At 38.0% G+C, this 15149-nt stretch overlaps 1 protein-coding gene across 1 annotated transcript in view; it reads left to right on the forward strand.

Annotated features, from left to right (window-relative positions):
- WDR36 (WD repeat domain 36) overlaps positions 1-14329 on the forward strand; it is a 32847-nt gene extending 18518 nt beyond the window's left edge. Inside the window, exons 17-23 of the mRNA XM_059873386.1 lie at positions 2223-2330; positions 3675-3772; positions 4910-5052; positions 5398-5514; positions 5734-5815; positions 8310-8497; positions 9885-14329. Of these exons, the coding sequence (XP_059729369.1) occupies positions 2223-2330; positions 3675-3772; positions 4910-5052; positions 5398-5514; positions 5734-5815; positions 8310-8497; positions 9885-10034 (886 nt within the window). The 3' untranslated portion in view covers positions 10035-14329. The remainder of the gene's footprint in view (positions 1-2222; positions 2331-3674; positions 3773-4909; positions 5053-5397; positions 5515-5733; positions 5816-8309; positions 8498-9884) is intronic.
- The last annotated feature ends 820 nt before the right edge of the window (positions 14330-15149 follow it).

Genomic DNA, 15149 nt, shown 5'->3' on the forward strand with positions numbered 1-15149 from the left:
GCAAAGTAATATGCCTACAGAAAATGGCAGCATTAACTAATATCAGTTTCTTCTGGTTTTCATTTCTTCAATAACCTAATACTTTATAATAAGAATATAATGTTTTTAAAAGCAGTCTGACAGTAGTTCTCTTTTACATGTAAAAAAAAATTAAATATTTTGTCTCTTGTCTCTGAAATTCAGGTCAAGCTGAAATCTAGGCAGGTAAATGGCAAACCCTGGTTTCAAATATAATTAGGTTAAATTATTTTTCCAGTGTATAAAGGCAAGGTTTTCCCATAACTATAGGCAGAGAAGTGTATTGCAATGGAGGAACAACTTTTAATAAGTGGCTTGATGCTTGCTTTACCTCTGTGGCTCATAAGTAGAGAAAACATTTAATGGACTGTGTGTTCTAAAGCCTCAGCTTTGATATTGTTCTTACAAAACTATGGGGAACATGTTTCTAGAATCCAACATTACAGAAATTACCAACTGACTTTAATGAATGGTCTGACATCTATTAACTGGACATCTGTTTTTGCTTGGAGTGGTGCTTAACTGTCCATACATCATGCCATGCAGGTCCTCCTAGTGAGTGTTTTTAACATAGGGCTCTTTTAAAAGCGGGAGAAAATGATGACTTTGTGTGCAGATAACTACAAGCAGGAGCCCAGGCATTATGCCTATATTTCTTTCTGCTGTGCAGTTTGCAGAGACAAATTGAGGAATCAGGGGTATGAGCTGACTGTTCATGGCTGAAGCAGTTGAGGAAAGTCAGCATAGGGGACCTGTTAAACGTGAGCTCATCATTCTGCTTTCCATTGCTGCAGTTTTGCAGTGGAGGCAGGAAGCATAAAGGCCTTCAGCCCCAAGGCAGGATTCATTTAGCTTTTTGTGTAAAAAAAACCAAGTGTGTCTTATTTCCTATAGTATATTGATCCCTCCTTCCCCCAAGCCAGTAATTTTAACCATGATTTAAATTCAGTAAGTAGAAAAACTTAATTTCTTGTTAAATTTGTTTTGGAGCTCTTTGTGGTTGATTTATTGAACAGAATTTCTCAGTTACAGGTAAGGATTGTCATAAAAAGATGGATTTGAAACTAAGAGAAAGTATCTAGGGTAAATTTTTCTTGCTATTGTGCACTGTGTACAAAATGTATCTGATAAAAGTTTGGGATTTATGGGTTTAGTGTTTATATATTTTATAGTGAGTGTGATGAATGATTTTTCTCTTACCTGAGATTTGCAGCATCTAAGAACATGCATAGGGAATAAAACACTTCAGGGGAAAAAGGCTTTTGTTTTTGACATGCTCTCTCAAACTAGCACAGGAGAGCTCAGTAGCTAAGAAAATACATGCCCACAAGATTTTCTGTTTTAAACTTCTGTGTTATGTCAATATTTTTTCTATGGCTAGTGAACAGCACAGGGCTGTAAAGCTGTAAACAAGAACAAAGTATTCACACTTTGTTCTTTTTGTTTCTCTTGGTGAACTGGTTGTCAAATAAAGTTTAAACTTAAAATTTAAAGTAACTGAAATTTGTACTTCAGCAAGAGACAAGCAATGCTGTCAACCTGGGCTTGAGTGGAAGTCTGCTAGAGAGTGCATCATCCAGAACTTAAATGTCTCATTGTTAAAATAGTCACATAATAACATGTTACTATGATGTTATTATAGTTGTATTTTAACTTTGTTTTTACATGGTATTTTTTCAATTTTCTGAAATCATGAAAAAAATTAACAAGGAGGGGTTAATCAGGCTGAAGATATGGTAATGCTAAAATTGTTGCAGATAATCAAACTTCACATTGTACAGTTCATATTTTATTTTAGAAGCATTATGTGCTAGTATTAACCAGGTGTACATGAAGTGTGCTGGGAGTGGGAATTGTCAGTCTGAGCAGCTGGAGCTAAATGGAAATTCAGAATTTATGGCCAGTAGAAGTTTTGTGTTAGGCATAAGGACTTGACTACTTCATCACATGTTCTCCAGGTGTAGATGTCCAAGGGGGCATCAGCTTTATCTGATTTTAGTGCATTTTGTAGAGAGAAGGGGTTTGAGCAGCACAGTGCTGTTCACTTGCTTCATTTATATAATATATTTGGATTTTTCTGCTACCCTGGTTTGTGTCCATACTTCTTGTGGCCTGCATGCATTCAGCTGTAATTCAGATGTGTGCAGATAAACAAGTTTATCTTGCTGATAATTTCTGTTTGTTGTTTTTTTTTTCCTCCATAGTCTCATAGATTGTTTTTTGGTAGACTCTGCAGCTGTGAGCCTTACTATGTCCCCTACAGGAGATTTTCTGGCTTCAGCACATGTGGATGATCTTGGAATTTATTTGTGGTGAGTATGTAATGTTTCTACTTAGAATTTAGGATGGGACAGAGTTCTTTTAATCACCTTTTTTGCAAATGGAGAATTACCCTGGGAAGTATCATCTCCAGTGTTTTGTGTTCTCTGGTTCTGATTAGGACAGGTGATCTGTATTGCTCTGATTCCTAAGTCAAGAAATTTCCCCAGTTACATTACTTATTCAGACAGTTTAAACTATCTCTTTTTTCTGAATGTTTCTTACTCTTAAGAGTTCCTGTTATGCCATTCGTAAAACTTTTCCTAGACTCCATTTCTCCCACTGCTTTGAAATGTCTTTGTTCAAATAGTGCTTCTTTCTGAAGTGCTTTTCTTGTCCTGCTGTACAGTGTTGTCTCAGACTTCTGGGCAGTATATGAAATTTGTGATTATTTCTCTTTATTAGTGACAAATAAGCACAGAAGTAAAGTGTGATTTTGTTCAGTTTCCTCCTGATACAGCTTTAAAGAAAATGACTGTTCAGGTTCAGTACTGAAATAACACGCTGTTAAAATGGCTTGGGTCTTTCTTCCGTTTAGTTGACAAATTATTTCAGGCTATATGTGTTGGCTGTAGTTTTGTCTCAAGAGTGTTCAGTTGTTAGGCCTTCCTTGTGAATAGCAACAGATGTTTTTACCTAGCCCTATTTTATATTGACAAAAAAAGCAATTTGCCATAATTATTTCTGTGCATGTTTCAAACCTGAAGAAAATTTGCTGAGAGTATTTCCCTAAAATCCTGTGAAAGCAGGATGAATCATTTGTATTTGCATAATGTGTTCAGCCTGGAGAAGGCTCTGGGAAGACTTTACAGCCCCTTCCAGTGCCTAAGGGGGCTCCAGGAGAGCTGGGGAGGGGCTTTGGACATGGGCCTAGAGTGACAGGAAAAGGGGGAATGCCTTCAAACTTAAGAAGCTAGATATACATTACAGATTGGAAAGAAATGCTGGATTGTGAGGGTGGTTGGAACACTGGCATGGGTAATTATTCTTTTTGGCCATCAGGACTAGGGCAGTCATTGCCCCTCTCCTGGGCACTGGTGAGGTCACACTTCTGTGTTTAGTTCTGGGCCCTCACTTCAAGGAGAACATTGAGGTCCTGCAGCCTATTATTATGTTCTTGGCAGTAATACTTGAACATTTATATTTCAGATATTCAGATGAGTCTATTGCCACACTTCATTTCCTGCTTATCTGGTAGATGAGGCGAGCTAATCTTGAATAGAGCCTGGTGAATTGCCATGCTGCAGCAGTACTAGACTGCAGTATAAATTATGTCTGGAGTACTTGTTCCCTTTCATCTGGAGATGGGTTTTACCATGCCTGTCTTATTTTTTCAGGTCAAACCGTTCTTTGTATTCCCTTGTGTCATTACGGCCCCTTCCTGCAGATTATGAGCCATCTTTGGTGACACTCCCCAGCACCTGCCCCATGCAAGGTAACCCTCAGGTGAAAGTGTATTTTGTTTTTCCCTTGCAGTTTGCTCCCCTGCTTGTATGCCGCAGATTCATTGTGAATATCTTGTTGGCAAGAGAATTGGGTTCAGCTGACCTGGCATGTGCCTCTGCCCAGTGAAAGAAGGGCCTAAGTGGAATTTTTTGCTAAATTAGTAGAAGTGATGGTGCATCAGAAGTCCTCTAGATGGAGATCTCGTCTGCCCAAGTTTGGCGTGCCTGCATTTGCATCTCCATCTGGAGGAGAAGCACACCTAGCTATTGGCCACTAGAACGTGCCTCATGGTGATGGCTGCTTTAGCAAGCACATGCTTGCTCTGCATACCTAAATGGGGGAGAAGGGAATTCATCCCAGAGCTTTGAATGTTTTTGTCCTGATTCCAGCTGAAAGCTTTAATCCACTTTGTGTCTTCAGCAAGTGTAAAGTTCCCGTTTAGATGCTGAGGGCTCTTAATGGGTTACATTCCTTTGGTGTTCAGGCCTGTCTATTAGATTCATTGCTTTAGCCAAGTAATATTTTACAAAAAAAAAAAAAAAAAAAAAAAAAGGGAAACTGGACATGTTTGGTCGAGATCAGACAGGAAATAAGGAGAAAATCAAGTGACTGATATTATAACTTTTCTTGCGGGATGTTGTGCTTTAATGTTGAGATTTTCTTCATCTTTATGTCCCACTCCAGTCATACCTATGAAGAGGTAGTGAATATGGAGCAAGGATCTAAATACAAGAATTTCACAGCTTTATAATGTAGAACTGAAATTACTGTGTATATATTTATTCAGAAAGAGCAACAGATTACTGTCAAAATTTTGTTTTCTTTAATAAATCTGTAAACTGCTTTTATATAACTTCAGTCAAAGTGCACAAATCTTATCAGTCATTAAAAATTTGTTTATTAAATTCTACATCTTAGCTATAATCTTTTAAAATTATTTAATACTTCATAAGGCTAATATAGATTGTCTCTGTAGCTTTTTAACTCAATGTTATGTTACCACCTATGTCTATAACTATTATGCATTTGTTATTCAAAAATTGCAAAAAAAAATGTGTTGGGATTGATTTTTTAAAAAAATGAATGTGGAGTATGAATGTTCATAAAAGATGTCTGTTTCTGCAAGATGTGGATGTGTCAGGAGATGAAGAGCCATGTGATGAAATGATAGAATATGTCTCACCTGAGCAATTGGGAGAGCAGCTGGTGACCCTTTCCTTGTTACCGGAATCAAGGTGGAAAAATCTCCTCAATCTTGATATTATCAAGGTACTGAAACTGCAAAAAATAGCATACATCCATATATTTGTCCTATTTATACAAAATGCATTACCTACTTTTGAAACCTGATCCTGCTTTTCAAGTGGTTTTCAAGATTTTGCATTAGAAGTCTATGTGGTGCTTTTCCCAGTTGCCGGGATTTGGGACAGGGGCTGTTTTTCTGCTGAATAGTAGCTTCATAATTAGTGGAAAAGGGTTTTACTTGTATATTTACTTTTCAGTTAGTCTTTAGGGTTTTCACAGTATTTTAAAAAGGAAACTCTTGACAAACAAATGTTCCCACATGGTCTTACTATGATGATAATGATTTTAATTCAAATATCTAATTAACAGAAAAAAAATAAACCAAGAGAGCCACCAAAGGTTCCAAAGTCAGCACCTTTCTTCATCCCAACACTTCCTGGTCTTATACCCCGATACATTCCACCAGAGGAGGAAAATGATACGCAGGTAAAAACAAGAATCAATGTAATTGTGTTCAGGTAGTGTATTTCAAAAGAAATCTCAAATGTTGGGTTAAATCGCTAGACTTTAAAGAATCAGTTTTAACTCACTGTATTATTGCTTTATTTATCAAAGTCTTATTTTCTCAATAGAAAAATAATGTAATTGAGTTGTCATAATGTGTTTGCATATTCATGGACACACTGCTGTGCTTTTGTGTTCTAGTCAAAGGTGGTAAACCTTGGAATACTGGCGCAGAAATCTGATTTCTACATTCATCTTGAAGAAGCCCTGAGCACCAATGAATGTAAGTTAATGAAATATTTCACTAAAAATGTTGATGCTGCTTTTATTTTGATACATATGTGATTTCTAGAGTCAGAATTGTTACAGATGTGAGAAAAAAAATACTCATAGTACAGTGTAACACCTAATACACAGATAACCACACTAGAACAAAGATCCATTGGTACTGCAGCTTGTCTGCAGCATGGAACCCAAATCTGGCTAAAACCCTTATGGAGAAAGAGGTTTGGGTTCCTAAGATCGTTCACCTGTTTTGAAAGCTGATGATATCACCCAGGAAAGGTGCTATGCATCATTTCTGGGGAAAGGAAGGAAAGAAGGAAGAGATTGATTTGGAATAGTCCTATTTGAAAGGAATAGTCTGGTGATTCACTGAAACATGAAAAGCATAATGTGCCTAGCAAGTTCTCCTTTCAAGGGTTACTTCATGTTAAGTGAGCTTAACGTGTCAATCCATTGCCCTATAATTTAAAGCTTAGGAAGAAATAAATGATACAAAAATAAGGTGTTGAATTTCTTTCAATATTCAGTTTATTTTGAAATTTAATCACCTAAACAACCTGCGGAATGCACCAGCTGTTTTTCACGTTTGTCTTGTGATGCTACAGAATCATTGAAACTCAGATTTTTTTTAAATGATGCTAATATAGCCGACTTGGAAATGTAAATGGACAGTAAACTACAAAGCAGTTTTGTGGGGAATTCTTCTACCCCTGCTTAAACTCTTTTAAAATGACCAGCTTACTCAAGCACAGTTAAAACGTTTTGTCTGCAGAACTTTATTATCTGTCACAAACAAGGTGTGTTCTTCTGCCTCACTTTTAGTATTTCGATTGACAGTGTTCTACTGAAGTGCCTCAGAGCCACTCAGAAGAGGTGAATGTTTAAAAACCTTGTGGAGCTGGTGCTGCCAGGGAGCAGGTGCACTCTGATGTACTTGGACATGTGGACCTGCCTCAGGCCACCTCTGCTGTATGGCAGGTGTGCCCCAGGGTCTGTGCCACAGCCACGATCCCAGAGCCTGGTGATCCTGGCTGCTGGTGGGGGGCATGGCTCTTGGCTGGCTAGATTACAGCCATCGTTCCTAAAAGTGACTGGACTGTGCAAATTGAAAGAATCCTGCTGGAAGCCATCCTGGCTTACTGTTGGGGTAGAAGCAGGGCTTCACACCTCAGGTTCGGTGGAAGATTGAGAGCACAGATTGAGCTGCAGCCTTCTCCATGTTGTACGTGTATCAACCTCACAACATGTTCCATGCTTCGTTTGTATAATGTCATTAAAAAAACTATTTAATGCGTCTGTTTAGTACTGGTAAAATCAGTTATATTCAAATTTAGTACTGGTAAAATCAGTTATATTCAAAACTGACTAATTGTCACTTGTGTATTGGCGTCGGGGCAGGAACAGGAGAGAGGCAGGATTGTAGAAAGGCAAAGAAAGCTTTATTCAGAAGAACTGCACAGTTTTTACAGAGTGGTACCACAGGTTCTTTTCTATTGGCTAACTAACAGAAACATCTTTCTCACGCACTGTCCTTGAGAGGAACAGAAAAATAAAGTAGAAAAACACCACCTGCAAATTGTTTATAGTCAACAGGTTATCACATCTTTCCAGCTCCCTAAAATTTCTCACAAGCCTCTGCGAGAAACGCTTGCTGTTTCTCTCTCTGTCCCATGGCAACCGGAACTAATGATTTTTTTAGGAATCAAATATTGATTTATACCACCTGAGGAATATTAACCTATGCCTAATACCATTAGTTACCATGAAGTTGGTCTTCTTAGCAACTTCTTAGCAAAAGAAACATCAATCCACATATGATTTAAAAGTGCTATAACTATCAGTTGCATTTTTACAACCAAACATGTTTTTGCTGCTTCCTTTTTAAAGCAAATAGATGGAATCCTCATAGGTCATCAGATAGGATGGTAGAAGTCCTGAGAAGGAACAACTATGAAGAGGAATAAAGTTTACAAATTGCATGTATTTCTGCTGTGAAAAAGATTTTCCCCTAGCACCCTCCATGCATTCACTTAAAAAATTTTGTTAGATGCACCAGAAGGTGTCTAGTTTTGCTTAAATGTCAGCTAGAGTAAAGATGCCTAGTAAAAGTAGTGATCTCCATCTTTCAGAGTATATTCACAGCTAACAGCTCAACATCTCAAGTATATACATTCTTTCTGTGAAATGACAATGTTATGTGGTTAATTAGAAATTTTGTTTAACTTAGAAGACATAAGTGGGGAAAAATTGAAACAAATACGAAGATGTTACTTGTATTTTTCAATTACAAAAAAAGTGAATCTGTACTTTTAGTATGTGGTGGGACAGTAAATTAAAGACAGGGAGACATTTTATTGAAAGCAAAAAAGTAAGAAAACAGTAAAAACTTGAAATTCATAGTGACTGCTTAAGAATTTCAGAATAAGCCTGTCTTGTGAAGGATCTGTTTTGCAGATTTTGCTGATAATGTGTCCCCCAATGTTCTAAAACAGATAAAGCTGCACTTGACTTACTGAAAAGCTTGGGACCATCTAATATTGAGGTGGAACTGCGGGGTTTGGCCCCTGAAGGTGGGGGCTCAATGGAGGTGATGCTGAGCTTTCTCAGAATGATTGGGATGATGCTGAACAAGAAGTACAACTTCGAACTCGCTCAGGCATACCTGGCACTATTTTTAAAGGTAACAGTTTTCTTATAAAATTTATGTTAGTCCTGTCTGAAATAACGGTTATGCTGTAAAAAGGTATAAATTGCCTGCTCGAATTATCTGAAGTGATTTTGGTTGAGAATGGTTTTAAAATGTCTAACTGAATAAATTGTATGATTTGGCAACTCATTTGGTGACAATCAAGAAAAACTTGCAAGAGAAAGGATGTTGTGAAGAGGGCCCTGCCAGACAGGTTTTGTTCTTGTATTCCTTACATAGAATTGGTTGTTTGGGGTTTTTTTTGTAACATTCCTAACTTCTTAGTGGTTGTTAGTTGTTAAGCTAAGGTATGCTATGTCTTAAATAAGCAAAGAATTTAATACACAATGGTTGGGAAATAAGTTAGACATCTTGTTGGATTTATCGCTAGGCTTTGCAAGCCTGACCTACTTTCCCTGTCAGTGGGCTGCCTTTCTTGTGTTACCTGTTGAGTATCACAGAGCTAATGAAACTATCCCAGAGTGTGTGTTAGTTAAAGTTACTCTGCTGAGGCACAGTAACAGTTGCTCCTAGAGACAGGGGTGCTGCAGAAGATTGAAACACTTCTGCTGCACAAGTGTTTTCAATACTCTGATATATTAAATAATGGGAAAGCAGTTAATAACAGTTGACTTGGAAAACGTGGTTATAGACATTCAGACACATGTAATACCAGGGCATCCACAGCTTCTCTGGGTAACATGTTCCAGTGCCTCACCACATTCACAGTAAAGAATTTTGTCTAGTATCCAGACTGAACCTGCTGTCTTTCAGACTAAAGCTCAGTATCAAGGCTCCTAGATATGTAAATTGTAGCTTGGAAAATAAATTTTCCATCCATTAAGTAGTTATAATTGCTGCAAGTTCAGAAGGTTTCTCTTATTTCTGTTTTAGCAAGGTTGCTGTTTGTTGCATAAGGAGACCTCATCATCTCTGCCACTATAGTGTGTGCTGGCATCATTCTTCTTGGTGTGTGCAACATGGATAATTAAAATAATCATCCTCATTGACCTTAGCACATCTGTCTAGCCTTTCTAGCCTAAAGAGGAATTTGTGATGCAGGTCAGAAAGTGGAGAAAGTTACCCTCTTGGGAAGTGTGTGATGAGAATAGATTCAGCAGCCTTGTCAGAAGATGATCTGGTAAAAATATAGCATATTTAAGACACTTTGCTGCCTTATCCCATCTAGAAAATGAAAAATGCCTTGTAAAGACTAGCAAAAGGGGAGCAGTATTAAATAGAGGAAATTAGTTGAAAGAAAAGAGTCCTTTCCCTATTTGGGACATTTCCTGAAAGCGAAGTATTGGAATTGGATGAGGAAAACAGTCTTTTAATTTTTTAATCTGTATTTGTTTCGCTAACTGCTTGTTTTCATTTTCAGTTACATCTTAAGATTCTCTCATTGGAGCCAAAACTCTTGGAAGAATTATCCATATTGTCAATGCAACTTGAGGAAACTTGGATTCACTTGCGGGCTCTCTTCAATCAGAGTCTGTGTGTTTTAACATACATGAAAAGTGCTTTGCTGTAAAATACTTCAGGGTTTTGTCTGCATAAGATTTCCCTCAGAGGAATAGTACAATTTATTACCAAAAATACTGGATTCCAAAAATCATACTGGGTCTTGGAATTGTAGAATCATGAAGGTTGGAAAAGACCTCCAAGACCATCCAGGTCCAGCATTCTGCTGGATTACCACCCTGTTCACTAAGCCATATCACTAAGTGCCAGACTACTCATTTTTTGGAATACTTCCAGGGATGGTGATTCCACCATCCTGTTCCAGTGCTTCTTCTGGTGCTGTATTTTATACATCTACATATGGCACAGTATTTTAGAACATGCATAGCTGCCTATTTTTGTTCACTTCAGTTGAAGAAAAAAATTGCTGTGTGCAGCTAAAGTATTTGTTGTGTTGGTCTGTGCTGCCAGTGGACAGACATTTGGGTTCAAGGCCCTGAGCAGCCTGGCCTTGTGGAAGCTGCCCCTGCCCATGGCACGGGGTTGAAAGTAGATGATCTCTCAAGTTCCTTCCAGCCCAAGCCATTCAGTGATTCTCTGATTCCATGGCTACATAAAACGTAGTTCACCATGAAGAAATGATTTGCGGGGGAAAGAAATAGAAGTGAGAATGTAACTTCCGTGCAGGAGGCCAAAAACTATATTGTTCTTAATAAAGTCATTGTTGATGCAAAAATAGAAGAAAAAGTCTGAATTGTTAACACTTTATAAGCAATAGTTTAAAGTAAATTAGTCTAAAAATTGTGTTCCTCTGCAATTATAGCACCTTTCTTATGATGGTTGTAAAAATCAGTTGTCTTCTCACTTTTGCAGACATTTATTTCTGAAGGCAAAGATTTCCAGCTATACTAGCAGTGATTGAACTTCAAAAAAAACCCTAAAAACCCAAGTACCAAACTGAACAAAAAACCCCAGATTTTTGGGAGGCCCAGTTTCATTTGAAAATTATTTCTTTTCTTGAGGAAAACAGAAAAGATTACTAGAAAAAAAAGCTTTGTTTTGAGGAATTTTTAATTAAATCAGATGGGTTTTTTTACAAATTGATATTTAGGTTTCAAACCATAATGTTTGGGCATTGTTTGGGACCCCATGAGTGAATTATCTTGAACTTTGTTGCTTGAGAGTACGTACTTCCAGCAGAAGAATTTCCTGAACAAGGCCTTTGCTTTTTTGTATTTCTCATGCTTAAGCCATGTACTCCTACCAACAGAGTAACTAATACAAATATCTGCCATTTTAATGAGTAAACTCAAAAGGAGGTTCATTGCATTTGATAGAAGACTGAAGCAATAGTGTGGATCAGCTGTACTGCATAGCTGGGGTTTTTTTTGGGTTTTTTTGGTTTTGTTTTTTTGGCGTTTTTTTTGGGTTTTTTTTTGTTTGTTTTTTTTTTTAATACCATCACATTAAACCCCTTTTGGTCATGTGTACTGGAACAAATTATCTGCAAACATAGAATCATACAAAAATAGAAAGGCTTGGGTTGCAAGGGACCTTAAAGATCATCAAATTCCAACCCCCTGCCATGGGCAGGAACACCTTTCACTAGGCCAAGTTGCTCAGAGCCCCTTCCAGCCTGAGTGGACACTTCCAGGGATGGGGCAACTACAGCTTCTCTTGGTCATGGTGTCTCACCATTGTCACGGGGAAAAATTTCCTGTTCATGTCCAATTTGAACCTACTGTCCTTGAGTCTAAAGCCATCATGTACACACGAGTTTTCTATGAAGTTTGCTACTGAGATTTAAGAAAATCCTTTGTACCACAGAATTATTAGTTTCTGGTGATTTGGTTCTTGGCAACCCATTGCTCCCAATTTTATTGGATTGATCTGAAGTTGTCCAAAATACCTTAAATGTCAGTGTAATATATAATGAACCTCTCAGCTTGCAGGTGTTACTGTAACTCCTTTAGAAGATCTTACAGAGTAATTTTCTGAATAAAGACACAATGTTCAAAGGTTGATAAGGCAGTATTTGCGGACCTGTCTCTGTGGAAGAAGGAAGAGTGGATGAAGAACTTTTATGTTGGATCAGAGGAAGGGTCTGTCAAGCCCACTGTTCTGTCTCCAGCTGGAGGAAGGAAGATTTGTAGTATATCAGTCTGGATGTGTATGAAGTGATTGTTTCTCAAGCATATCAGAGCACCTTTCAGCAGACAGCAATTAGATCTCTGTGACCCAGCTGTAGCCTGACAGTTGTGTTTAATGTTCTGTGACAGACCTTTTGTTCTCTGTGAGTTCATCTAATCTCTTTTAGAACCCATTTATCCTTCACAACATCCTGTAGTAATGGGGCCTACAATTTAATTAACGGGAGTAATGTATTTCTGTTTATATACTCCAGACCTTATATACTCCAATCTTCTAACATTGTATGCCTCTCCTTGAATGTGAGAAATATCAGTTGTGCTCTAGTCTTCATGCTTCACAGACTTAGCCTCAGAGCAGTGTTAAAAGTGTTTCTACTCATGGAAGACATACTTTATTTTGCTGTGTGCACATGTCTGCTTTTTCACTGACATCCAAGAACCCTTTCTGGGCACAGATGTTTAAATCTGTATGTACAAGATTTTTCTACAAAACCTGTAAGGATTGTAGGGTAGGGGGGCTTTTTTCCCCCTTCCATTTTCATGGTCTGCTTGATGTAGTCATAAGAAAAAACTCTGCCAAACAGGCTGTATTCTTAAAACAGAAACATCAGGATGATTTTTGTGGCAATGTATGTATAACACAGTTGGCATGATGTTTGCAGTCCTGTATGACCTCATTAAATGTGTTTAATGCAGCTTCTTATGCATATATGTGTTTGAAGCCCACCTGGAGCACTTCAATAACTTCCTTCAGAATATATAGTATTTAGATGTGAGTGATAGCTCACTTTCTTTATTCGTGTCTTTTTCTCAACAATTCTACTCATCACTGCTATTTCAGGGGTGTTTTACTATTACTAGAGCTGTAGAGTCTTCCACCAGTAGTTCTGATTGCTTCATGTTCTTGGTCTTTTATTTTGTCCTTTTTACCTCACATCGAAATTATGAACAACTTGCTGTTAATAAAAAGCTTCTTCAGAAATAAAAAGTAATTTCCTCCTGTTAGTGGATGAAAGTAGATATTTCACCTGCTATTTCCTGCATTATTCCTTTGCCTGAGACACAAAAGGACAGTATTTTGTGATATTAGTAAAAAATTGTTGATTACAAGTGGTAATACTCATGGAAACTGAATTTGATAGTTTGGGCTTTGTAGCCCATGAGAGCTCGCGTTAGCATGGTGCTTTTGTAATGGCATATGAAATAGGATGTGGAGAAGTGCTAGATGGATGAAGGGATAGTCATGTTAACTCTAGGTTTTCTTCCAAGCACAGCAGTTGCTGGGGATTTTACCACTCTTACACAATGCCAAGCCCATCCTAAGCTAGCTCTGAGTAGCAGCTAGCTGTTAAAGTTCTCTGTGTTACTGTGTGTGACACAGCACTCCTTCCAGCTTCCTCTCAAGCCTGTCCCCACCTCTGTTCCTGTGCTTCCTTTTCACCATGATTTTGCCAGCTCTTGGTTCCTGAGTGCAGCTGCTGCTCTTAGCAACTCTGTCACATAGCAGTCCTGTCAAGTTAGGTTCTCTGTACTTCCACTGTTTTCTTTTGACTGTTATTTTTTCCAGACATATTTGGTAGTCCTGGTTGTTTTAACTGGTAGTTGGACCTTGCTACCTGAATTTGCTACTGGGTGGATTCAGATGCTGCACAGTGAACGTTGCTCTTCTCTAAACCATAAGAAGCCTTCAATTTTAGTAGTCCTTGCTTTCCTTTCTCATTCAAGTAAAAACAGAGATATTATGAGGCATGCAAACATGAAGACAGAGTAGAAGGGTAGCAATGTTTACGTTGACTACATTGTTCAGAAGCCAACCTATACCTCTGACTTGAAGCCCTCCAACGTTTTGTACATTTCAAATTTAACTCTTACTTCTTCAAGAAAAATATAAGGAAGATCTATCTGTGCAAGTTGTCATACTGCAAGTGTAGTCCTAGAGTAAGGACACTGGAAGGTACTCATTTGCATTCTGTGAATTAGAAAAGGCAGGGTGTTTGTTGGCATATTTGAACTCTGTTAATGTGCTCTGTTTTAAACTCCTGTGAAGGAGTTTAGCATTGTTCAAGGATCACTATTATATAAGTACTCTACTGTGTTGTCTGATGTTTCCCTAGTATCGTATGTTAATCTTCTCACCACATCACCATTTGTATCTTAAGAGCTATTTGTTTTATGAAAAATAATCTTTTAATAAAAGAAAATACTGCCTCCCTGACTACCCAGTGTGTTAAAAGATGTGCTGGCTCTATGACTGTTGGATTATGAGTGTTTTAAAGGTCCTCACCCTGAAGGATCAGATCACCTTGGTGTTTTGCAGTTACCTGAAATCACCTATAGAATAAGGTGGAATAAAATACTTACAGAATCCTCACTCAGTTGCTATTTTTGTAGACACTGGAAATAAAAAGAAAACTCACCTACTTTACTTAGTCCAGAGGGTTTCTTCACCCTTTTCTATGTGCCTGTAGCCAAGCTGAGAGTTGCCTTACAGCTACACAGCTGAAGATCCATCACTTACTGTTTCTGAAGTTGCCCAATATTGATCTCAGAATAAGACATGAATTTTGCAACTCATCCATTAGCACTGCAAACACTTTTTGGGGGTTGTTCAGATTCACATGCCTCAAAAGGATTTTGTAAGTATAGCTCACTGAGAAACATAGCCATGACATTCTTTTCTTACAACCAGTGATGTTCCTGCTCCTCTGGAACTGTTCCATCTGTTTGGCACGGCTGGAACTGAAAAGTCACCAGCCTGTTGTAATGCAACATGTCCCTTCCTGTCCTGTGAAGGAAAGGTTAAAGCCCAGGTAAAAGATGTGTTTTCAGAGTGTGTCAGGTTACATATTTTGTTGAACATCAGGTTTTTTCACACAGGGCTGTGTTGTTCTTCACGTTTGTGATTAACCTTTATGTTTGCCCATTGGTTTGGGTTAAAGAAAAGGTGAGGGATGACTGCCCCGTTCTCTTTGAAGAATTACATTTCAACAGAATCAAGACAAATGTAAGCTATTTCAGCAGTGCTTACATCAGTG

This window comes from Haemorhous mexicanus, chromosome Z (genome assembly GCF_027477595.1).
Source record: "Haemorhous mexicanus isolate bHaeMex1 chromosome Z, bHaeMex1.pri, whole genome shotgun sequence".
NCBI lineage: Eukaryota > Metazoa > Chordata > Aves > Passeriformes > Fringillidae > Haemorhous > Haemorhous mexicanus.